The 23,975-nt window shown below is 38.1% G+C and overlaps 2 protein-coding genes across 6 annotated transcripts in view; both read right to left on the bottom strand.

The window, feature by feature from the left end:
• Positions 1 to 448: 448 nt before the first annotated feature.
• Positions 449 to 14,009, bottom strand: LOC133526396 (uncharacterized). 3 transcript variants are annotated; one of them, XM_061863010.1, is made up of 5 exons: positions 8,355 to 14,009; positions 3,860 to 3,986; positions 3,243 to 3,432; positions 2,750 to 2,967; positions 449 to 2,008 (listed from the first exon to the last, which is right to left on the bottom strand). In XM_061863010.1, exons 2-5 carry the CDS (start codon positions 3,975 to 3,977, stop codon positions 1,269 to 1,271), a joined length of 1,266 nt encoding a protein of 421 aa, XP_061718994.1. In that variant the 5' UTR covers positions 3,978 to 3,986; positions 8,355 to 14,009; the 3' UTR covers positions 449 to 1,268. The 3 variants fall into 3 exon arrangements, with proteins under 3 accessions (XP_061718994.1, XP_061718995.1, XP_061718993.1); XM_061863011.1 differs by lacking the exon at positions 8,355 to 14,009 and adding an exon at positions 4,321 to 5,901; XM_061863009.1 differs by lacking the exon at positions 8,355 to 14,009 and adding an exon at positions 4,093 to 4,260.
• Positions 14,010 to 14,147: 138 nt separating this feature from the next.
• The window catches only part of LOC133526385 (Ig-like and fibronectin type-III domain-containing protein 1), a 330,345-nt gene continuing 320,517 nt past the window's right edge, over positions 14,148 to 23,975 (bottom strand). For all 3 annotated transcript variants that reach the window (XM_061862992.1, XM_061862991.1, XM_061862993.1), the window contains exons 23-30: positions 22,634 to 22,801; positions 21,790 to 21,913; positions 21,091 to 21,292; positions 20,324 to 20,496; positions 19,190 to 19,362; positions 18,448 to 18,540; positions 17,524 to 17,680; positions 14,148 to 16,865 (exon numbers count right to left, since the gene is read on the bottom strand). In XM_061862992.1, coding sequence (XP_061718976.1) covers positions 16,828 to 16,865; positions 17,524 to 17,680; positions 18,448 to 18,540; positions 19,190 to 19,362; positions 20,324 to 20,496; positions 21,091 to 21,292; positions 21,790 to 21,913; positions 22,634 to 22,801 — 1,128 coding nt within the window. In that variant the 3' untranslated portion in view covers positions 14,148 to 16,827. The remainder of the gene's footprint in view (positions 16,866 to 17,523; positions 17,681 to 18,447; positions 18,541 to 19,189; positions 19,363 to 20,323; positions 20,497 to 21,090; positions 21,293 to 21,789; positions 21,914 to 22,633; positions 22,802 to 23,975) is intronic.

Below are 23,975 nucleotides of genomic sequence, written 5' to 3'. Positions count from 1 at the left end.
ACTAGCTTTAGCACGCAACTTCATCAGCATAGGATGATGATTTTTATATGATATAACTATCCTAATTAGGTATGTCCTTCTCCGCTAAAACTATCCTATTTAGGCATATCCTTCTCCGCTAAAACTATCCTATTTAGGTATGTCCTTCTCCGCTAAAAATATCCTATTTAGGTATGTCCTTCTCCGCTAAAACTATCCTATTTAGGTATGTCCTTCTCCGCTAAAAGTATCCTATTTATGTATGTCCTTCTCCGCTAAAACTATCCTATTTAGGTATGTCCTTCTCCGCTAAGACTATCCTAATTATGCATGTCCTTCTCCACTAAAATTATTCTAATTAGGCATACCCGCTACTACTTCTACGCACTCTATGTTCTCTGTATAACAATTTTCACCGTCGATTGACAAGGTCGTATTATGATACGACCAAAACAACAACAACAAAATTATTATTGTTATTGTTATGACAAGATCAAAACAATAACAATTGTTAAATGAGAATTGCCTCTAGGTTTTATTATTAACCGGTTTAAGGACAAAATCGGGAGAGATGTGAAATAAAATAACATTTATTTCCTATGATGGTTTTATTAATGTTCTTTTTCATCATACAGTACCCACCATAACTTTCTTTAGAAATATCGGTTTTGGGAAGCTTCTGAATCTCAACTAATACATAAATGCGGAACAATTCTGTTTGTTTATCCGCCTGTCTGTATGTTACCTCGGCACGCTTAAACTGTTGACTCGATATAGATGAAAGGATGCCTCATATAATAGGTATTTTTATCAATGTACTATATTTCATTATGTAGACACCAAGTTGAATTCCATTGCAGAACTGAAATAATCAAGTTTTGCAGAAACTTATTTACTTACCTGAACTCTATTGCCTAGGTAATAAGGGTGACGACATTTTGACTAAAGTGCCAATATTTTAGTCCTGCAATGGAATTCCGCTTGGTGCCCATAGAACGAAACGAAATAAAAATACCTATCTTATGACCTAACTCTCATCTCTGTTGGTTTTTGGACTCGGCTCCATACATGGTTGCTTATGGTCCTATATGACTTTGAGGAAGTTTGAGGTCCGGAGAAGGAAATAGGATTTTTACCAATCATCATCATTCCACGCTGACGAAGTATCACGACGCTCTATAAAGTCTCTTTCTTTTTAAATTATGCTAAATACACTATTCACATCTGTAGCGCCTAATTTTGTGTTACTTCATATTCTAACATCATTAAATTCAATACTCATAAATGTCCTATTTATTCATAGTAGACCGTAGTGCAGTATACGCCGAGTATATCGACTTGATCACCGACATGAGCGACGTGTAACTAAGGCTTGCCAGTCCTCCTGCCGACAGACGCAACGTCTTCTGCGCGTTCTGCAACATCAGCATCACCAACTTCCTGTTCCTCACATCAAAGTGCTCCCATTTACAAGCATACACCGCGTCTTCAAACGCCTTACTCGCGTCCATCAGCCTCTGGCCCGTAATACAATCCATAGACACTTGCACCAACGCAAAAGGCACCTCTATGTACGTGTTCTCTAAACCTCCTAACAACTCAGCTATAAGTCCACAGGATAGCAGAGCGAATTCTACAGCTATAGCGCTTTTGAAGATGCTTTCGACTTGATTGATAAGGCTTATATTAGTTGCGTGGCTTTTCATAATGCTCACTAAACGATTTTTGACATAAATATTAACCATACGCAGTTTGTTCTTTTTTATAGCCTCAAGTTCTCTGGAAATACCGTTAGAGCAATCTGGATCGTCTGTAGAATGAGACTGGATCTGTTTATAGTGAGTATGCGCATCGTCCCAAAGATGAAGTAACTCTTGGCTGAGAGCCAGCATTTGCGCTTCGGAGTAGCCGACGATGATGATGATGAACCCGGTGATATTGGCCGGCGCGTAGACGGTAAGAAAGACTCCGGCGAACAGAGCTATGTTAGCCAGCTCGAAGTTTGGGGATTCATACATCGGCTCTAGACCTGGAAATATTTGAAAATTATTTTAGCCAAGTACGGTTACGGTTAGGTTTTTTTTTCAACTATCACTCCATTTCATTCGCCCCATTTATACATTTTTTTTCCTCAGCCTTTTTTTTTCACCCGATTTTTTTATTTTTCTATATTTCAATAACTTTTATGCGGAGAGCAGGGATCACCTTAATAATGTTTAATTTATGTTATATTTTTGCTGCATAATTGTTTAAAATTAAAACGTATTCTGTGAAGTGACCTTGTAGGGCAAAAGGTTCGCCAATGGACAAGTGTCATATTTTTGTTGCATAATTGTTTAAAATTAAAACGTATTCTGCGAAGCGACCTTGTTTTACTTCAAAAACTTTATGGTGAAACACTACTTATTTGGAATTAAATGATATTCAGGTTAAGGATACTGCAGTAAAGAAGAGCAGCTGTAAACAATTTTGGATTTGGAACAAACTAATCATGAAATTTCGAAGAAATATTTTTTTCCTATGTAACAAGAAATCTCACGTCACCAGAATGTGTTATCCTGACATCTAACCTATCACCACAAGAAACAGCAGAATATATTATCGAGTAGGTAGAAGTTGCGACACCTGCCTGGTCTTGAGAAGTGAAACTACATTTCTAATCCTTAAACTCAACTTCAATTGGTCATTGAAGTGAAGTTGGACTACGGAGTGTTATATTTTAGATATAATTTAGCAGATTTCCAATAAAAATAGATGATGTAGATCTTACCCAGAAGAATTTGCTCATCTTCAGTCAAATGCCGCCCTGGCTTGAGAAGTGGAACGCCCACATATACGACACCATTACCAATAATGATCATCCAAAAGATAATGGCTCGTTTTTTTACGCTTCTGAGAGTTGCGTTAACATTTCTGAACATCCGACTATCAGGGGCCAATGCAGCATCACACTCGAGGTATTCTAATACGAGTTTCTTTAACTTCGTGCTAAAAATAGAGGTAGTGTGAACTTATTGTTTTTTTTTGCTGTAATTTTATATTAAAGTAAGTAACTGCGTATTCTATCTTTCAAACTTCAAAAAAGGTAAAAATAATTGTATTACTTCTGTTATTTATATTTACACCTTAAATAATAGACATAGCAATGGTGTTTCTTTTCTTTATGCCTAAATTTATCTGGCTGATCAGGCCAGGTATCTCTTATTGGCTGAATATGGATCCTTGAGTTGCTTCTGCTTATTGATTGGTCTCAAAGTTCTCACCCATTAAAATACATGTAAAGAAGCTTCACAACGCCGATAGAGCTGCTGATAGACAGCGAAACCAGCAGTATGATGAAGAGCATATCACCGCCTCCTCGCCAGAAGATATACCAGTACATCGACAGGTGATACGTGTAGAAGTATAGCACCAAGACTATAGCTGATGTCAAGTATAGTATTATTGGGATTCCTGACAAAAAATGTGAATAAGGTCAATACGGATAAGTGTCTAAAATAAGTAAAACGTGATATATATGTACCTGGATCGTTCACTTTTGTAATGAGACATGGTGATCTAATTAGTTAGGGAATGGTAGTCATGGTATTAATGGTGGTAGAAGAAAAGTCCAGCATATTGCTTTCAAACCAAAAGTTGCGGAGGGAGCTCTTGCTCGTACCGCGTCGAGTTTCTTGGAACTTAGCTAAGTATGTATGAAATGTCACTTGTTTCAGAGCATTCGCTTTTCGGTGCATGAAAACATTGTGAGGAAACCGCATTAATTAATAAAAAACCCATAAGGCCTGGTTCCCCGCTACGTTGGAAGGTCAGATGGCAATCTCTTTCATGCAACCGAGAAACGTTAAGAAGAAAAAAGATGGTAGAAGAAAATTTTAACGTTTATTGTTCCTGCCGTCGACATCTAGAGCCATGACGCGCAGCAGGACATCCGCGTTCCACAGCATCGTCGGCAGGTCATGGTGGTGGAGCCCGAACTTCTGCAGAGTCGCCAACATTGCTAAAAGCTAAAACAGAAGGCTCATTTTCAGTTTTGCGCATACTATTACTTCTGTGGATTTTGCTATTGTTAAATCGGTTTCTCTCGTTGTACAAAAAAAAAAACAACTGAACCTTTCGCGTCGAATGATGGTCTCTAATATGACAATTCATTTTTATATGAAATCACGGAAAATGTTTGTAGACATTTTTAGGAAGTTTAGCACAAATTTGAAAGTACTGTTAAATGTTTGTCACATTTTTAGGAAGTTTATTATCACTACTCGTAACGTAACTACTGTGTTTATGTGTGATATTTATTGCAAAATGTTACGCTTAAGTAATAAAAATGCAGTAAAAAACCTGTATTGGGTGTGGGGTATAATTTTGCCGAACATAAAGGTTCGGTTTCCGACTGCAGCAGTGTGAAATGTGAAGGTGATATCGCCCATTTCCCCTCTGCTGCAACGATGCAATTAAAATTCTATTCGCTGCGCTATTTTATTATATTCTACTATGTTTATTAACAGCCTCTACCTACGCAGCAGGAGGGTTTCGAATAAGGGAATTTATTTATGTGTTTTCATAAGTATTTGGATTGCATGTTTTCTATAAATACAAGATGTTTATTTAGTTAACTGCAATCATTTACGGGGTGAAAATATAGGTCCTACTGAGCAACTTTTACTATTGGACCAACCACGAAATCGCAAATAGTTATTTTTGGATGTTTCATACATTTTAGCAGTCTGACCTTGATATTTACTATGGGAGCGTAAATTTTTTTTCTCGATTTCGGGATTGGTCTTATTATCCCATAGTAAAAGTTGTGCAATATGACCATATATTCACCCCTTAAATTATTGCAGGTAACTAAATACACATACTGTATAAGTGTTATATTCGTTGACAATTTGCTGTTTGCCGACGACTCAGCCTTCATCACTACATCGCAGCTTGAGTTTCAGACCATTATGGACATGTTTTACGTGCCTGTGCTCTTTTCTCTATGTCCATAAATCCCCGAAAAACTGTCATGCTGGCTCAAGTCAAGGGTGTGCGGAAATACCGACAATCCTGTTGGATGGCGCCCCGCTGAGTCAGTCGACAAGTTTTGCTACCTCGAGTCGACAGTGACAAGCTATCTCTCACCGGATTCAGAAATCGACGCTCGGATCGGAAAAGCGGCGACGATGTTTGGGAAGTTGAGTACAAGAGTATGGCTAAATACACATCTATCCAGGAAAACCAAGATGGTCGTGTATCAAACATGCATCCAGAGTTCCTGAGCATACTCTTGTACGGGACTGAGACCTGGATATCGTATGCCAAGCACGAACGTCGTCTTAACGCTTTCCACATGCGTTGCATCCAGAATATTTTGAACATACACTGGAAGGAAAGGACAGGGTCACGAGGGTGCTTGAGTTTGCTCAGCTGCCCAGCCTCTTTGCGCTGCTAAAGCAGAAAAGCTTACGATAGTTGGGGCTATTCTATTCTATTCATACACGCCTGCAACATACCAGTTCACAAATGGGAGAAGCTGGCCGAGGACAGAGACAAGTGGTGCAAACTGGTGTTTAACGGGCGTATAATTCACGATGATGCTTGGTTTAAAACACTTGCAACTAAGCAAGCCAAGCGTCATCAAAGCAACATCTGTTCGCCACGGGCACATTACAGCAGCCAGGTTTGTGGGCGTGTTTGCCGCTCCCGTATTGGCTTACAAAGCCATGAAAAACGTTGTTGCCCTACCTGACACTTTTTCTATAGTCTGTAATAGACTTTAATTATTGAGCTTACTGTGGGACAAGGTAGTTGGTGTGGGGTGTGTAGACTTGTCCTAACATCTGGCAGACCAAGCTTTGCTCGGTAAACTCAAAAATGCGCGTTTTTTCCAGAGATAAGACCTAGCTAGATCGAGTTTTCGCCCCCAAAAACCAACAAATACACTACATTTCACTAAATACACTAAATTTCATCAAGAATTAGACGACCGGTTTGGCCTAGTGGGTAGTGACCCTGCCTACGAAGCTGATGGTCCCGGGTTCAAATCCTGGTAAGGGCATGTATTTGTGTGATGAGCATGGATATTTGTTCCTGAGTCATGGGTGTTTTGTATGTATTTAAGTATTTATATATTATATATATCGTTGTCTAAGTACCCTCAACACAAGCCTTATTGAGCTTACTGTGGGACTTAGTAAATTTGTGTAATAATGTCCTATAATATTTATTTATTTATACAAACAATTTCCAGACAACCCAAAATCACAAAGGAGCTGGGATAATATTTACTGTGATTTAACTTACAATACTCTTCTAAACAACTGTACGGGTCCAGATCACGCGAGACTTTTGGCGGTCGGATCCCGGGAAGCCGGCTACTGGCTACATGCCCATCCTTCACCTAATACTGGTACTTTCTTGGATCCGACCTCCCTAAGACTGGCGACTGGTTTGCGACTCGGGGTTTCGGTATGTACGCCACATATATGCTCTTGTGGCACGGACGTGGACCGACTGGGACACCACGGATTATCTTGTCAAAAAAGTGCAGGTCGTTTTTCAAGACATGCGTCGCTTAATGACATAATCCGTCGATCTCTTGCCACCATCAATGTGCCTGCTCTTCTTGAGCCAACTGGCATTATCAGGGATGATGGCAAGAGGCCTGATGGGGTGTCCTTGGTTCCTTGGAGCTTGGGACGGATGTTAGTGTGGGATGCTACCTGCGTAGACACACTGGCACCGTCCCACCTCCAACGGACTAATGTAAAAGCGGGCGCAGCGGCGGAAAGCGCCGAAATTTTGAAACGTAATAAATATAAGAGCCTCGGTAGAGAGTACCATTTTGTACCTTTTGGCGTTGAAACTCTAGGTCCATGGGGTCCCAGCGCGCACAAGTTTTTTGGAGAAATCGCGAAACGTCTGGTTGACGTAACTGGTGACCGAAGAGCTGGCGGCTTCCTCGCACAACGTATCAGTATTGCGATACAACGAGGAAATGCCGCCAGCATCCTTGGTACAATGCCTCAAGGGCCTCTTTTAGATATAAGCTAGTTATAGTATTCATCTGTATATATCCATTATGTATATTGTTATTGTCAATAAATAGATTAATATTTATTTATTTATTTATTTATCCCCGAAATATATAAATATAGAATTACTCGTTTTAACTTGTAAGATTTTTTATTCTAGATGATTACGTCTATAGCTTCCATAAAATTAAACTGTCATCATTACAAGAAATTTCTATTCAATGTACCCAGTAACAGGTATATTTTCCTTTCATAATAAAGGCTATAAGCAGGTGAAAGCCCGCGGATCTCTTTCATAATTAACGAATTGTATAATTGCTTGCGAAGCACTTTATCAAACTTTTACAACGTTTTTGCTTACAAGTTATGCTTTATGAAAGAAATATCATCATTTAAACGACTTCCAAACGAAAATAAACCTTAAAGTAAGAAAGTTAAAGTTGTTGGTCAAGTGGCAAGAAATTTATTGTACTCAGGTCCCGGATTTCTCAACCCTATTAAGGGAAGAAATTTCATTCAATGGAACGCAATATAATTTTTAAGCCTTTGTTGGACTCGTTTATAAAATTACAGCTTAGCACGTTTTTCATGACGTCTTTACCAAAAAACTTTTCGCGAATTATGTTTGCCTTCGTTTCTTTACGAAACGTTGCTTAGGGTTGATTTCTGATTTGATAATTTTTCGCAAGATGTTTTTTGGTGTAAATTCTTCAACAATTATCGTATCTTGTTTGTTTATTGTATCGTTTGTTCTGGGTAATCTAAGGAACATTTATTTTAATGATTAGGTACCTACAGTTGTTAACAAAAATAAATATATCATGTTAATTATTTTTAGTACTTATATAATATTTTTAGTAGTGTTATAATGTATGTAATTAAAGAAGCGCTGGAGGGCTAGCGGTAAGAGCGTGTGACTTTAAATCTCCGAGGTCGCGGGTTCAATCAAACCCCGGCTCGTACCAATGAGTTCTTCGGAACTTATGTACGAAATATCATTTGATATTTACCTGTAGCTTTTCTGTGAAGGAAAACATCGTGAGGAAACTAGACTAATAGCAATAAGGCCTAGTTTACTCTTTGGGTTGAAAGGTCAGATGTCAGATGGCAGTCGCTTTCGTAAAAACTAGCGCCTACGCCAACTTCGGGGATTAGTTGCAAAGCGGGCCACAGGCTCCCATGAGCCGTGGCAAAATGCCGGGACAACGCGAGGAAGTTGATGATATAATGTATGTAATTGTATCAACGGGGATACCTTTAATTTTGTATAGTTACCCACCATATTAATGATATCATTGAAATTACTTTACAATAACAAATAAATAAACAAACATAATAAAACTTACTACTTACACTAAAGATAAAAAATTTGGCCCAAATCGCCGTTCAAGGTACCTAGAAGGCTGGCCGTATTTCCAGTATATATAATACCTACTGAATAAATCCAAAAACTACGTTTTTAAATGACTGTACCTTCTTTCAACGATGCCGCGATTTTAATAGAAGCATTTAAAGTGCGAACTTATATTTGTACTCGAAGCTTGCACTCGAAACTTTTAAAAGCTTATTCATTAATTAAATATCAATGTAATACGGCATTATGCGTTTTCTATTTAATATTAACATGCACGTGAGTTTATGTAGGCGACTCACTTGTGGCAGTAAACGCCGCGTTTCTTTACCAAAGTGTACGCGATTTTGATTGTTTGACTGATTGTCTTAAGTTCAACACATGTCTGTGTATTTGTAGGCGGCATTATAAGCCCATGGATACATGTTGTTTATGTGAAAAGCGAATGTAACTAGAGCGTCCTGTTTAAAAATTTGTTCTATTTTTTTATATGATTGCTCGCGATAGTCGCGATTAAGTATGCGATGGAAACCATCAAATATTTATTAGAAATAAAAGTAACCATGTATTTAATAAGCCAAATTAAAGGTTTTATTTTGAATTTGTACACGTTTTAATGAAGGGCAATGGCCCTCCTAAGCCAAATAACGCTATCTCAATAACAAATGATTTTGAAAATAGAATTTTCAGCTATAGAAAGTAAATTAGCAATTAATTTTCCTTTAAGAGCGCTATTTCGCTTAGTAGGGCGGATATGCGATGAAAAAATTCACGGCTCGATAGAAAGAAAATCACGTAATAATGTCTTATTTTTATTTATTTCCAATTCCACTATAAAATAGTAGTGATCTAGCCGAGGGATTTGAGCAGCGACATTTTAATCAGAAGTATACTTTCAGAGTTCTTGAGGTAAAACGTCAAAACCCGCGCAATCATCAAACCTTCCGTCGCAAGTTTTGGGAGCGCGCTATATACTTTTTCCTTTCTAATTTCCTGGCTTTACGCGCCCATTGAAATGTTCTCGATAAACATGGATAATGGATATATGTATTGTATATTTTGATTATTTTTTGGAAGATTAGTCTGTAGTTAATGTTATTTCCAAATTAGCGTTTTTTTTTTCAGAATAACAGCGTTTAAAAAGCCGCCGTCATAATAATGTATTAATTATTAATGCTGAGCTTATAATTAAATACATAGTACTAGGCATCCATGCGGTAATTAAGTTTAGGCTTAAAGCCTATTGGTATCTATTATTCAAACATTATTAATGGCCACCATTCTTACAACTGCTGATTATTTAATTGCAAAGTAGATTCTGAAATGCGCTTTAATATTAATGGGTCCACGTATAAATTATACGTATAATACTATTGTAAAGCCTGACCAGTAATATATGATCACGCGCCATAATGCGGAATTTCATTGGAATCAAAATTTTCATACTAAACTCAACTGTCGCCCTATACATGAGATCGTCCGCCATATCATTCTTTGACAGGTTAGGTATCGATGGCACAGACCTATCCGGCATTCAGCCACGATTGAAGTTTCTGTAAACATATTTTAAATCGCTATTAAATGAAACAAATTAAATATTTTTTTACTTAAACAAAAAAATTAATGATACATGTCAGTATTTTAAAATTAAAACTCATTTGGATCATATGAATTGGTAATACAATTAAAAAAATAATTATATATCCTTCTGGAGATACCTATAGCTTTTTTTTCACAATCCGTAAGTTCCGTAACTCCCGCGGAGATCTTTTCCAAGCAAGTAAAAACAATATTAATATTTCTATAGTACCTAACCATAAAAAAATTACACATATCACGTCGCTAGTTATCTGGTTTTTCTACGGGTACCGGGAAAAAAGAAAATGAAATGTAATAAATACCGATTCTGCCGCCAACTCCGTTCCCAATTTAATATCGCAATGTCTGTAAGGAAAGCCCCCCTGTCAAAGCAAAGTCGTCACATTTGTTAGGCTTTAAAAACATTTAGTATCCTCTCGGTTGGGGAGACAAGGTTCTTGAGAAAATGCTTGGATAACGAAGAATTTTATTACTCGAGGAAAACTAGAGAGAAATTGCCTCTGACAAAGTGCGCAATGAAATGATTGTGTAATCTAGTAGCTAGAAACGTGGCTCATAACATCTTACTAACTAGGTCAGGTTTCCAAGAAAAAACTAAAAAGTTTCTACATTTGTTTATTAAGCATGTATGTTCTGTAGGTATCAATTTATCTTATTTTTACTCTGAATCCCAAGCAATTGTTTTTATCATAGGTACTCGTAATTAGAGAAAATAAGTTGAAAGTAGAAAAAGTAGCCAAATTTTATTAGGAACATTATTTTAACGTACATTTAATTGTGTTCCTGTCATACAACGAATATGAAAAATGAAAAAAACTACTTTTTTTACGTAAGTCGCCCGCGTCTGTAAGTACGAGTAGGTACTGTAGATATCGCAAAATGAATCAAAAGCCTTCACCCTTACAAGGAACCTTTTTACTTGAAACTCGAAAAACATGATATATGGTACCCATGTCGTAACCGTAACGTGTCCACAGAAGTGACCTTTTTCGAAAATGTGTTTGAACCAGGTACACCTAAATCTTTCCAACAACACCGGCTTCCCTTCGAGCAACACGTCGGAATGGAGGAGCCCAAGCGATATCTTCCGTACAAATTGTGCCAATTTTGCGGAAGGAAACGTGCACACTCGCACTTCTCACTCCTTACATACGAAATGCAATCTGTAATGACGACAAAAATGCATAGAAAATGACACAAGTCAAAGACAAATCTTGCACACCTCGATCTCTTTTTGGGCGATGCCCAGTTGGGCATGTGCTTTGGCAGAGGGGAAAAACTTAAATAACATTATCTCAAGCGGTCATTCAATCCAATTTTGCAATTATTACATACTCTATGCAATTGTGTAATCAATGATCATGCACCTCAACTCTCCTCCCGACATCTATATAAATCGCAACAGCTAGAGAAAACCTCATTATCTTTAAACATCATAACCGTTTTGCATATTAACGTAAAAATCTTGTTCCTCCTATTCCATTAAGATTAAATCACCCCCTTTGCCGGGTCTTCTCGACTCCAGTTATTAATTTCGGGGGCTTAATATTACTGCACAATATTACCCCAAAACGGTAATTTCTGAAATTACCGACGGTAAAATGCGTAATCTCTAATTCTCGCGGGTTCTTGCACAGAGTATGTTAAAGCAGAGGTTTACCTTCAAGTCGTGCGGTGCGTTGTGCGTTACAAAATATAAACCACGAAGACGATATAGGTAACACATGTAAAATACTGCCACATAACAACTGGTATATAGTTGACGAAATGTAGTTTTCACCGATTTGATGCAAGTTGTTCGAGAGATCGGTGCAAATTATATTTCTTTAACCATAACCATTGGAAAGCTCATTCAATAAATAAATATATAGAATTCCGCATTTCACCTAATAAATGCCAAATTCAAACTGGTTTTATCAGAGCATGAAAATGAATCAATAGAATTTCAAAGTTTCTTCAAAGTTTGACCTAGGTCAATGAATAAGTAATATTTCATACTTATCAAAAATTTTGAAAAAGATAAGCAGACGTATTAGCTATGCTATCGGGGTTCTTACTTGGTATATTCAAATATTTTTACCGACTTTTACGTAGGTTATAAGCAGGAGGAAATTGTGTGTAAACAGAATATTTATACAAGTTTAGTCATAAGTCATAAGTTATTTATTTGCGAAAGATAGGGTATACATAGGATGTTGCAGTTTATTGTTAACTGAGCCAAGCTACCTTGTCACACAGTGACATGCAAATTTTAAAGTTTTTACCTAATTTGTTTGTCAGCAGAGTTTGGTAAAAATGGCGATTTCTGTAGAGTTTTTAGTGCAAGGTCCATTTTTCAAAAGCTCAGTATCTCTGTTTCGCCAGCAAAGAAAAATCTTACGAGTGAAGACAATCTTCTGTTATCTCTATTATCTGTGCGGATCCTAGCGAATGCTGTCTCTTGTAAGACCAGATGGGTTCCAACGGAATTTTCTTTTATGGTCTTTTCAGATGCCTGACATTAAAATAAGTGGCCGTTGATTTTGTAAGATTATGGGTTCTCGTAGAGTCATTGCGCTAGTTTCCATCCAGTTCTAATTTTCGTTCACTTGACGAAATTTGAATATAAACCTATATTTAGACTTATTGCGGTGAAGCGCTGGTGGCCTAGCGGTAAGAGCGTGCGACCTGCAATCCGGAGGTCGCGGGTTCAAACCCCGGCTCGTACCAATGAGTTTTTCGGAACTTATGTACGAAATATCATTTGATATTTACCAGCCGCTTTTCGGTGAAGGAAAACATCGTGAGGAAACCGGACTAATCCCAACAAGGCCTAGTTTACCCTCTGGGTTGGAAGGGCAGATGGCAGTCGCTTTCGTAAAAATTAGTGCCTACGCCATAAATCTTGGGATTAGTTGTCAAGCGGACCCCAGGCTCCCATGAGCCATGGCAAAATGCCGGGACAACGCGAGGAAGAAGATTTAGACTTATTGCAATTCATAATGTCTAAACAATACATCTAATTCGTAAGACGCTTGCTTTGATTCGTATGGTCATGTTATTAAAGGTTAGATTTGACAAATCTGCGCGTCATCGTGGATGGCACGAACTATAGCTAGTATGTTATAATATAGGAAAGTCGAGTAGCCGATAACATAGGAAAAACCGTATGTAGCGAAAAGTGCCCACGAACACAGAACCCGCCTAGGGGGTAGCTGGCAGTCAATGTGAATTTGGTAAGAGGGAAGAATTGCTTTTCGAATCTAACGAAAAAACGGTTATATTTCCATGAAATTCCATTTCGAGAGAAAACGGTTTCCACTAACTAAATCTTAACAAATCACTTTGATTTTGATGTCGATAGCTTTAGCATAATATATTCTAGGTTTATAGGTTTCGCTTTAAAAAAAAAATGTTTTGAATTATTAAAAAAAAGGAAAACCTATAAATCTAGTTTTTCATTGTGTCAATATCATACTACAAAATCATAGAGAATGGAAAATATTTAGAAGTGGAAAAACGTTTTCTCTTTTTGTATGGACAACCACGTGTTATAACTTCCCTCTTAATTTAGTATTTAAAAATCGGCCAAGAGCATATCGGGCCATGCTCAGAGTAGGGTTCCGTAGTTACTTCCGTCACAATAAGCTAAACTGGAGCTTGAAGTATAGTAGATTATTACCCAAGGGATGAACTGTTGATAGTACCTCTTTTTACTATGAAGGGGAAACTTTTTGCGATAACTCAAAAACAGCTAAACTGATCATGTCCGCTATAGTTTTCATTTAATGTCTTTCTTAAGTTCTAGTTCCACGATTTTTTTCATATTTTTTTGACCTATGGTTCAAAAGTTAGAGGGGGGAGGGGGGGGGGACACTTTTTTTACTTTCGGAGCGATTATCTCTGAATATATACACTTTATCAAAAAATGTTTGTTGAAGACCCCTATTAGTTTTGAAAGACCTTTCAAACGATATCCCACACTGTAGGGTCACCCCCACTTTACGTGCAGGGAAGGTACCTACACTGAAAAAAAGATTTTATTCTACGACTTTGTCGGCTTTATTGATTTATATATCCATGTCAAACTTCAGCTTTCTAGCACTAACGACCACGGAGAAAAGCCTCGGACAGACAGACAGACGGACATGGCGAAACTATAAGGGTTCCCAGTTGACTACAGAACCCTAAAAAGGAATTAAATGAAAGCACCACAATTTATATTTGGCTTTTTTATTTGATATTTACAAATCTAGTCACATCCGTCTTCGTCTAAAATTATTAGAATAAGGTGTTCTATATACTCGTAATCACATTGCTGCGCCAGAGCAAACATATGTCAATATATACCATACTATATATACTGAGCAGAAAGTACATTTTAAAAGAAAAATGCATAAAAACAGAGATATAAAGCAACAAATATTTATAAAGTAACAAAATACGTTCATATCTTGAGAATAAACATAATTACACGTAACAAATGACAAACAATAATCTAACACAACTATAGATGCCACATTGTTATTATAATTAAATAATAATTATGTAATTAGCGTGTATTTAAACAAAAACTGTCATACATATTAAAATATTAAAAATAAAAATAAATTAATAAATTAAAAAATCATATATATTTTCTTGATAAACTTGAAATAAAACACGGTTATAATTAGTAAAACTTCCGCAGGAGATTAAAAAATAGGCCTTACAATTGATATGCTGTTTTGAAACCAACAAGTAGTGTAGGTACCGTTTGTTCTATCACCTAACTACAACAGATTTTACTTTTTAAGCCCTTCAAATATTCTTATGCCTCTGTGTGAATAACCGTATAGATACAAGGAAACTGTATAAAATTTTGAAAATGACTTTTATTTACAATAGGATAGGTACAAAAATCAGAGGCCGAAAAGGTCAACTATCTCTAAAACTCGATTGCTTTACTATACTGGATATTCATATTGTTCATAGTGTCTGTATTTAATTACTATATACCGTATTATAGAATTAAAAAGACTTTTAAATTAAATTATCTGCCCTAACTAGCTGCATGAAATCTGTATGCTACGTTGGAAAAACTGTTTAAAAAAGATACACTTTTTATGCGTTCATGGTTTAACCGTACAATTAGTAGAGGACTGTTTTTTTTAAACTTGTTCTTTACTTAAATAAAAATAAATTATTTATGTCCAAAATTACTTTGATTTAAGTATCCAGTATAGCACACATTTCGGTCGTCTATATTAACACTACTTTATAAATTGTTTGAAGGCACATTTTTTTATAAAGTGATCTATTTTCATTAAACTTTACTCCAACTCAAGCTACGTGGTCTAATCAAGTTTATTAAAATACTTTTGTAACAATAAATACTAGGTATAAGGAAAAGACATTCCATAGTATAGTAGTAGAAATATACTTACATAGAAATTAGGGTCACATGTCTGCTTTGGAAATGTCCAAAGTTAAGGTGTTTTAAACCTAATTTTCCGATTGTACCCTTAAAACATAAAATCATTTTGCGAGATAAAATCACTCGAAATAAACTGACGAGTTTCATATAGCCCGTAGCAACACGATGGTATTTCTATTTCATGAGTGTATACACTAGTATTTCTTGTTCCGTGGTTTTTTTATACTAAATTTATATTCAATGTTTTTTTAGTAAACATTGTCAGGGATATTTACAATCGTCGTTTTGAAGTTACTTGCTTTTTGGTTTAAATCACATCAAGTATACCACAAATATGACTTAAGATTAAAATTACTTTTTATTATCTACACCGCCTTGGTAACGTTTTTTTAAGGTTTTTTTCCAACTCCATATTGTATTAAAATATTACTACTGTACATATTTAATTCGTCTCTCTTTATATATGTAAAGATATATACAATTAGATCCATCATTACTTCTATAGTTATTGAGATTCATTCACAAACTATGTTTAAAATCTTTATATATTATATTTGGGTCGCTCGCTGGCTCCTCTCAGATTCACAACCTTCTAAATATTAATATTTGGTGGAATCAAAACGTAAATCTAAGGTTAAAATGGTTGCAGCGTTAAGTGTATGTGAGCGAGCGAGACGACAACATTACAAGTCCGTCGCCCGTAGTTCTTTAATCAAACACGTCCGTTCTTTTCTCTCGATAGTCACCTCGTCCAATGATCGTATGTTATATTAGAAAAGTATAACTTTTCTTATGTAATTTGCGTTTAATAAAACCACACAGGTGACTTTCGGACTGCATACTCGTAAAATATGACTTTTGGACTACGGAGCGCCTCACTCTACGAAGCTTTCCTATTGATATAAAATTGAAAATAGATGTCAAATACTTAAGAAACGAAGACAGAGGTCTTCTTCAATCAGCACACTGTAGAACGACGCCATACTTGTGGTTGGACATGAGAATTTTCTGCTTTTCAGTGTTAATTTAATTTAAAATTTGCAGAAAATGAAACGAAGCGCGAAACGAAAGAGACAGACAGCGTTTCGTTTCTCAGCGGACCATTGTCATCTTGGCTAGACTCCTGAACAGATTCCCAAGATTCTTACAAGATTTCATATATTTTCCTTAGGGAAGTAAAAAGTTATCATCGAAAATCAGAAAATTCTTATGACCAACCACAAGAAGGGCATCATCCCACAGTGTGGCATCTTCAGCAGCAGGAGACCAGTCGGCCACGAGAGCCATCGTTCAAATTTCTCAAGTACATGAGATCTTAAGGCGTGCACGCCTCGCCGTATATACCGTTGGTATTTTAGTTACACAGTTGTATTTATCTGGACACATGTCCCGGTCGCGTGCGGGTCGCGGAGCTAGTACCGCGGCGCGACCCGCGCGGAGAGCCGCGGGGAGCGCAGCGGAGATGCCCCGCGCGCCGCCGGCTATGGCTTCAGGCGCTTGAAGCCCGCGCCGTCTTGACCTGGAGATTAAATACGTTATAATATTATTTTAATAATAGTTCAAAATTAAAATTACATTAACGCCGCTAGATTAATTAACAAACCGCTGGTAAAAGGGTATCAATAACGTCCAGCCTGGCGTTGTCTAAGTAAGAAGGCAAAGTTGATCTGCTCTTGGTGTTCTAAGGAGCACTTATTTTGTCACTGTTTCTGACACATTAATCAGTAAGTAACAGATTTACACTGACCTAACTCCAGCTCCTCTATCAGCGTAGGATCCACCTCCCGCTGTGTAACGGTGCTTGGATTCTGCAGCGTTTCTCACTACCAAACCGCGTTCATCACTAAATACACCCTTGAAACCAGGATTTGTATTAACCTAACTTCAACTCCTCATAGAGTGTTGGATCGCCTTCACGCTGTATTGCGGGACGGGATTTTGTAGCGTTTCCTGCCACGGCACCGTACTCATGGAAATCCCCGTTGCCGTTATCAACGCCGTGGTTCATTGACGCACTTTTGAAGGAAATACCTAACTTCAGCTGCTCATGCAGCGTAGGATTCACCTTCCATTGTAAGACGGTGTTTGGATTCTGCCGCGTCCCTTGCTACTACGTCGTGCTCTTTGACAATGCCGTTGCTCATTGACGCACTTTTGAAGGAAGGACTTGTACTAACCTAACTTCAGCTCCTCATACAGCGTGGGATCGACCTCCCGCTGTGTGGCGGTGCTTGGGTTCTGCAGTGTCTCTTGCCGCCACGCCGTGCTCATTGAAACCCCGTTGCCGTTAACAACGCCGTTTCCGCCATTGGCGTTCCCGTTTGGTACTGAGCCCTGTTACAAAACGTCAGACTTTTACTGTAAGTACCTATTGTAGAAAATAGGGCTCTATAAAAGGACCCCCAAGAAGCTCAATCAAATGTAAAGAAATAAAAGTTTCTCATATTATTTATAATATTGAACGCATATTTGGACAGGAAAAGAAATGAATTTCATCTTTTGGTATCACTTCAGGAAGGGAAGCCAAAGAAACATTAGGTAACGAAAATCTTTACGTTAACAAGTTTAAACTCTTACAAGTGCTTGAGGAAAGAACATTCTATTTACGTTTTCCAAGTACATAAATATATAGCTTCTAGCTTTTTCTCATAATGAATGCATTCTCATCTTTTATTTATGAGAAATGAGTAGACTATAAGTTCTCTTTTAGATTAGATGATTTAGATTAGATTAGATGATTTATTTCATGAAATACAATTACATAACAAAATTTGCATTGATGTCAAAAATATAAGAATTTCTATCATGATCGTCAAAATAAAATAAAAATGAAAATAATAACAATACTAATGAAATAAAATTATAGCTCCAATAAGGATTGTCAATACAATTAGAATAACAGTAAGTAGGTAAATACTTACAAAATCCAAAATATAAATTTACAATGGCAAAAGTTACGAAAATACGAGAACAATAAAAATAAAAACGATAAATTAATAAAAGAACACAAATAATATGTCCCAATAAGAATCGTCAACACACAACAATATAAAAAAAACAATGGAATAGTATCTGTAGATAAGTTATAATTGATTACTTACGTTGATAATGGTGGTGTCAGGAATCGGCGCTGGTTCCCTGAGGTAGCTCGGATTTTCGAACGCAACGCCACCCTGGGCCTTTAGCCTAAGATTCTGAAATAGGAAAAATATTTTAAGTCCCGTGACAAGGTTAACTGGAAGAAATCCCTTAAAGGGTAACTTCGCCTTTGTTCTGCCTATGCTGTGCCATATTTATGTTTTGTGTTTTGTACTTTAAAGAGTTTATACATACATACATACAGGAGAAATTTAACCAAAACAAGGGTCAAAAATTTTGTTCAGTTCTCTAATAATAATGTACAGTATCTGTCAGCTATATCGGAGCGCCCAAGGTACTCAAAAATATCTGAACAAATAATCTAATGCCTTGACCACAGAAGCGTGTTCAGATATACGTGAGCACCTTGGCCACTCTGATATATATGATGGCGACTGTACCTTATAATTTCGTTTAAACATGTTACAGTACCATTATTGTTTACTAGATATTTAAGACTGTCAATCTCTCCACCATGGGAAACGTATTGTGTCTAAGTAGTGTGTAGGTCAGTAATAACTGTATTCATGTGAATAATTATCAGAAATAAACAATTGTTGGCTCCAACGGCCATCGCTTCTACCAGAAATCCTTTTCCTCATTTCTAAATCTGAGAAACTCCTTGTAACTCGATAGACATTAATCAGACGACGCTGTTATCCACGTGATACATGTCCGACTATCTGTACATAAGCGATAACTCACCTTCCTATGTCTATAATACAGGGCAGCGGCAGCCAATATGGCCGCCACAAGCAAGCAGGCGACAGCCACACCGACGGCGGTGGCCGCGCCGCCCGCGGCCACCGGCGCGGCCGCCGCGCCCGTCTCCTGGCCCGCCGTAGTGAACATTATGGACTGGCTGAGGGATGAGGTGCCTGGAAATGGTGAGGACGGTTAAAGAAAGGCAGAGATCGAACCCCTAAATGGTCATATAATTTAATTTTCTACTCGTCGAATGTAATGGTTTTATTATGATTTCGTATACCAAACTATAATTCCGTACTTTTCATGTATGAGCTCCCACTCAACTATAAGATTATTAACCTTTTGACCGCCAAAGACGTCATATGACGCGCGCGCCTACAGCCCAATATCAACCTTCATGCGTACCGACAAGGTTCACGATAACGCGCCGCGTACGATAGGCGTGGTGTTCAAAAGGTTAAAAAAAAACCTGCCAAGTGCGAGTTGGACTCGCACAGGAAGGTTTCCGTAACCATTATCTATTAAAACGGTCACCCATCCAAGTACTGACCCCGCCCGACGTTGCTTAACTTTGGTGATTGGATGAGAACCTCGAGATTGGAAAGAAATATTTATTTTATTCTGTTTTTAGTATTTCTTGTTATAGCGGCAACAGAAATAGTAGAGTAACTATCACGGTTCATGAGATACAGCCTGGTGACAGACGGACGGACGGACGGACGGAAAGCGGAGTCTCAGTAATAGGGTCCCGTTTGACCCTTAGGGTACGGAACCCTAAAAATGACCAATCACGTGCCGCCACGCCCCAATAGAAAAGACTAAACGGGCGCGGGGCGGTAGTCGCGCGTTTATGTTTACATTTTGTCCACTGAGTTACTTACCAATTTTCATTAATTATTTAGGTTTTATAGAAAAATTACTCGTAGAAAAAGTATTGTATACAAATGAGACAACTTTTGTTATATTTGCGTGTATTACAAAATTTCATACAGGATAGATATCTACACTTTAAATATATATTAGTAGTAGCCCTACCATATACCTACCTACGCTAGTTTCGCTGGTTTTCTTGGTATTTTCTGGTACTTTGGCGCCGTACGCGCGCCACAATACACATTAAAGTACACTTACCAGCCTCATTTGCAGCTTTGACGACACACTCGTATCGAACATCGTCCTGCAGTCCTGTGAGCACAACGCTAGTCTCGCTGGTGTCAAGCTTCTCTGGCACTTTGGCGCCGTACGCGCGCCAGAACACGCGGTACAGGTAGACTGTCTGAGGATTCTTCGCTGGTGGCTCCCAGCTAGACAAAAAGACATAAATTAGTATAAGCCGAGATAAATGTTATATACGAAGAAAAAGTGACCAAAGCCTCTAGTTCACAGGGCTAGAATCGAACCAGCGTCCCTCTGCTGGCAGCTACCTATCGCCGCAGATGCCTAAGCCCCTTTGCCACCCGGGTCACGTCGGCATGAGTCGAATTTTCTAGGTATATGAAATTTCCTATGTATGTTTCAAAATGTATTCAATTATTAGAACCTCTTATTCTCCGATGTAAATCATCAGAAGATAAAAATGCCTAATGCCATGGCAGCTGGAAAAAGGAGCTTAAGAGAGAAATAATGAAGTTTTTATTGAAATAAAAGCGATTTTCGTCAGAGCTAAGATGGGTCTAGCGGTTCACCCGCCGCTTGAACCAACAAGATCCTCGAATCTTGTAAACTTATGAAATATTATGTGACCAGCTGCAGTTCAGAGAAAAAAATATCATAACTAACTTATTCATAGATGCTGAACAACTTTAAACAGTTGCGACAAGGCCTTCGCGGCACAATTTTAAGATCATGATGCTGCAAAAGTTATTAAGTTTTATGTTGAAATTAGTTCTCTAACGTACCTTAGGAGTACAGCGTGTGGTGTAGGCGCGGCGTGCGCCTTCAAGCTGCGCGGCGGGCCAGGCAGCCTTGCGCCGGAGTCGCGGAAGCACGCTAACGCGCGACGCGCGTGCTGGAGCGCACATGAACGTGCGACGGTGCCCCCGCGGCATAGTTCTAGACAGTTACGAGGGACGCCCCAGGACGCGCAGCAGCTGCGGTGATCTGCGCAAATTCAATTGAATAATAGATAAACTTATGAAAGGCAATTAAGAAAATTCGTCAACATTAAAAAGAGGTTGCAAGCTTTGCAATTTGAAACACGAAATGCTAAAGTCGCTACATCTATATTAACGTTCTGATGTTATATGCAAACAGAATCTTGCGATAGCAATCTGCTTGCTTAACTGAAGTTATGAAAGTTTTAAACACGGCCGTATTCTGATGAGTTTGACGTTCAATATAGGGTAAACTCAAGGGTTTCCAGTCATTTTCAGTATGCGGCGCACTTTAAAATGGAATCTCAGCGCCCCAACCTAGCTGCATAGGCTATTCGAAATAGATGGGTACATGGTGAGGAGGATTGCCTCACGGCGCCCCTCTTTACTGTCAACGGCACACCAGTGCGCTGCGGCGCACAATTTGGGAACCCCTGCTGCTTTAACTGTTCACGTTTAAGTCCCGTGCTGTCGTACTGGGGTTCTTCGAATCACTGAGCTTACCTGATCCGTCAGCCGCGCACTTCATGAGCTTGTCGAAGTCATTCATGCATTCTGGACGGTCCATAATGTTATCCATATCAAGGTGGAAACTGCACGCGTCGATACACGCCGATGATACGTTCATCTGTATCGAAAGGTAATGTTTAAAACTCTGACCGCCAAAGACGTCAGTTGATCCGGGCACCTACAACTTCCTCTTAACCTTCGTGTATTCCAACATGGTTCACGATGGCGTGCGTCCAAAGGGTTATTGCACGAAGCTTAACATAGATGGCACTGTAGTTAAATGCCTCAAAGTGACGTGTTGTCAGTTTGAAGAAATATAACATTTAAAACTTTCGCGTTTTGAACACATTTTAAAACATTTAAAACCTGGTCTATCGCGAATTTAGTTACACAAATCTCTTTAAGTTTTGTTAGGATTGGGAGATATTTTACACCACGTCCGTGGCAAATAAGCATACAGCTCGCCCAATGGTAACCAGTCACCGTAGCATATGGATGTCTGCCACTACAGGGGTGTTACATGCGCGTTGCCGACCCTTTAAAAACCTGTACACTCCTTTTTGTAATTTGCTCTCAATGTCGAGTACAATCAACCAGAAAAGGCAGAAAATCGGATATTTTCTTAAGCCCTGTGACATCAAGGATCAAGGGCTTCATACCAAAAACACCCGGGGGCCTAGCCAAAAGGACAATCGTAGATATAAAACGCCAATATGAAAATAGCCACGTGACTTCGTATGTAGCATCTGTCATCCCAATTCATGTTTTCTTTGTCGTTTGCCGATTTACAATTGTCAACTTGACTAGGCCCCCTGTTTCTAAGTCTTTCTCGTCTTACCTGAGTACAGCACTCCGTAACGTTATGATGTGGCGTGGTGGGCCTCAGTCGCACTGAGACCGGTCGCAGGGTCTTCCCAAACGCGTTCTCGGCGTGACAGAAGTAGTCACCCTCGTCCGTGTCCGCTATCTTCTTTATTATTAGCCGCATCGTGTATTTTGTTTGTTCCTGGGAAACAGTTTGTGAGATATAATTTGTTTCAAACAAATACTTCTTAGAACTAAACTAATAGGGTTGTTTCCATCTACAAATCTTAGGGCAGAATTGTATCCCAATAAATTCTTTTGGATTATAAGAACATGTTAAACTACTTTTAGGGGACCTGTAATGACCATATTTTTGTAAATATTGAATTTAAAATATCTTTTGGCACACGTCACGTGACCAAACTCGAAACGTCTTTGAAGATTCTGATGACGTCACAACTCTCGGATTGACACTGTTGACAGTTAGGCGATAAACAACAAATGACAAATGTCAGTTGACAGTTCGTATCTTCTACGTGTGTATGTAGTTATGTGTCAAACCGTAAACTGTGATGTCACACAATTTTCAAAGAGCGTTTTGGGCGCGAAAGCATCTGCCAAAATATATTTTGTTAATTTAACATATTTAAAGCCGTTTTTAGTATAAAAGTTGAATTTTAGGGCAACTTTTAGTTAATATAGAACGTAATACAAGCGTTTCAAAAAATTGGAAACAACCCTATTCTAAATTAATCTAAAAAAGGGTTCTGTTACTGATTCATTAAAAAAAGCGCGACCGGCTCGCTCGCACTAATAGATGTACGGACAAGTCAAAGCGAAAGCAACTCGCGAATGATAGCTAACTGATATGATTTCAATCTTATTCAAATATCTGTTTGATGTCAAAGGCGCGATCGAATTAGCCTACATAATGTGTATCAAAGTTAAAAATTGGACAAGAAACTTTCCAGTCACCTACTCAGAGTAACTTCAAACGTACAGAAAACATACTGCCGAAAAATATCGGTGCATTTTTTTTGCAATTTTTGCTCATACTTGCAGAGGCTTAATAATGCTACGTAAACGTTCTCCCACTCCCTATCAGACAAGCGCAGACCAAATTCACATTCAAGCGCATGTTGCGCAAGTATTTCCTTGACAAACTTTCTTCTTCATCAACTTAATGATTCACACTTGGTATAATAATGTATGTATTAATATATGTATGTTTATTTGTATTAAGTGTATGTGTAAGTTTATCAATATATAGTTTATATTAATATATACATTCGGTTACAAATTCGTTTACTTTAAAAGACACTGCACCTACTTAATCTTTCTGGTTTAACCCATTGGTTGACTGGTAGAGAATGCCT

Source organism: Cydia pomonella, chromosome 16, assembly GCF_033807575.1.
Source record: "Cydia pomonella isolate Wapato2018A chromosome 16, ilCydPomo1, whole genome shotgun sequence".
Classification (NCBI taxonomy): domain Eukaryota; kingdom Metazoa; phylum Arthropoda; class Insecta; order Lepidoptera; family Tortricidae; genus Cydia; species Cydia pomonella.
This window is presented reverse-complemented; position numbering and strand designations above follow the sequence as displayed.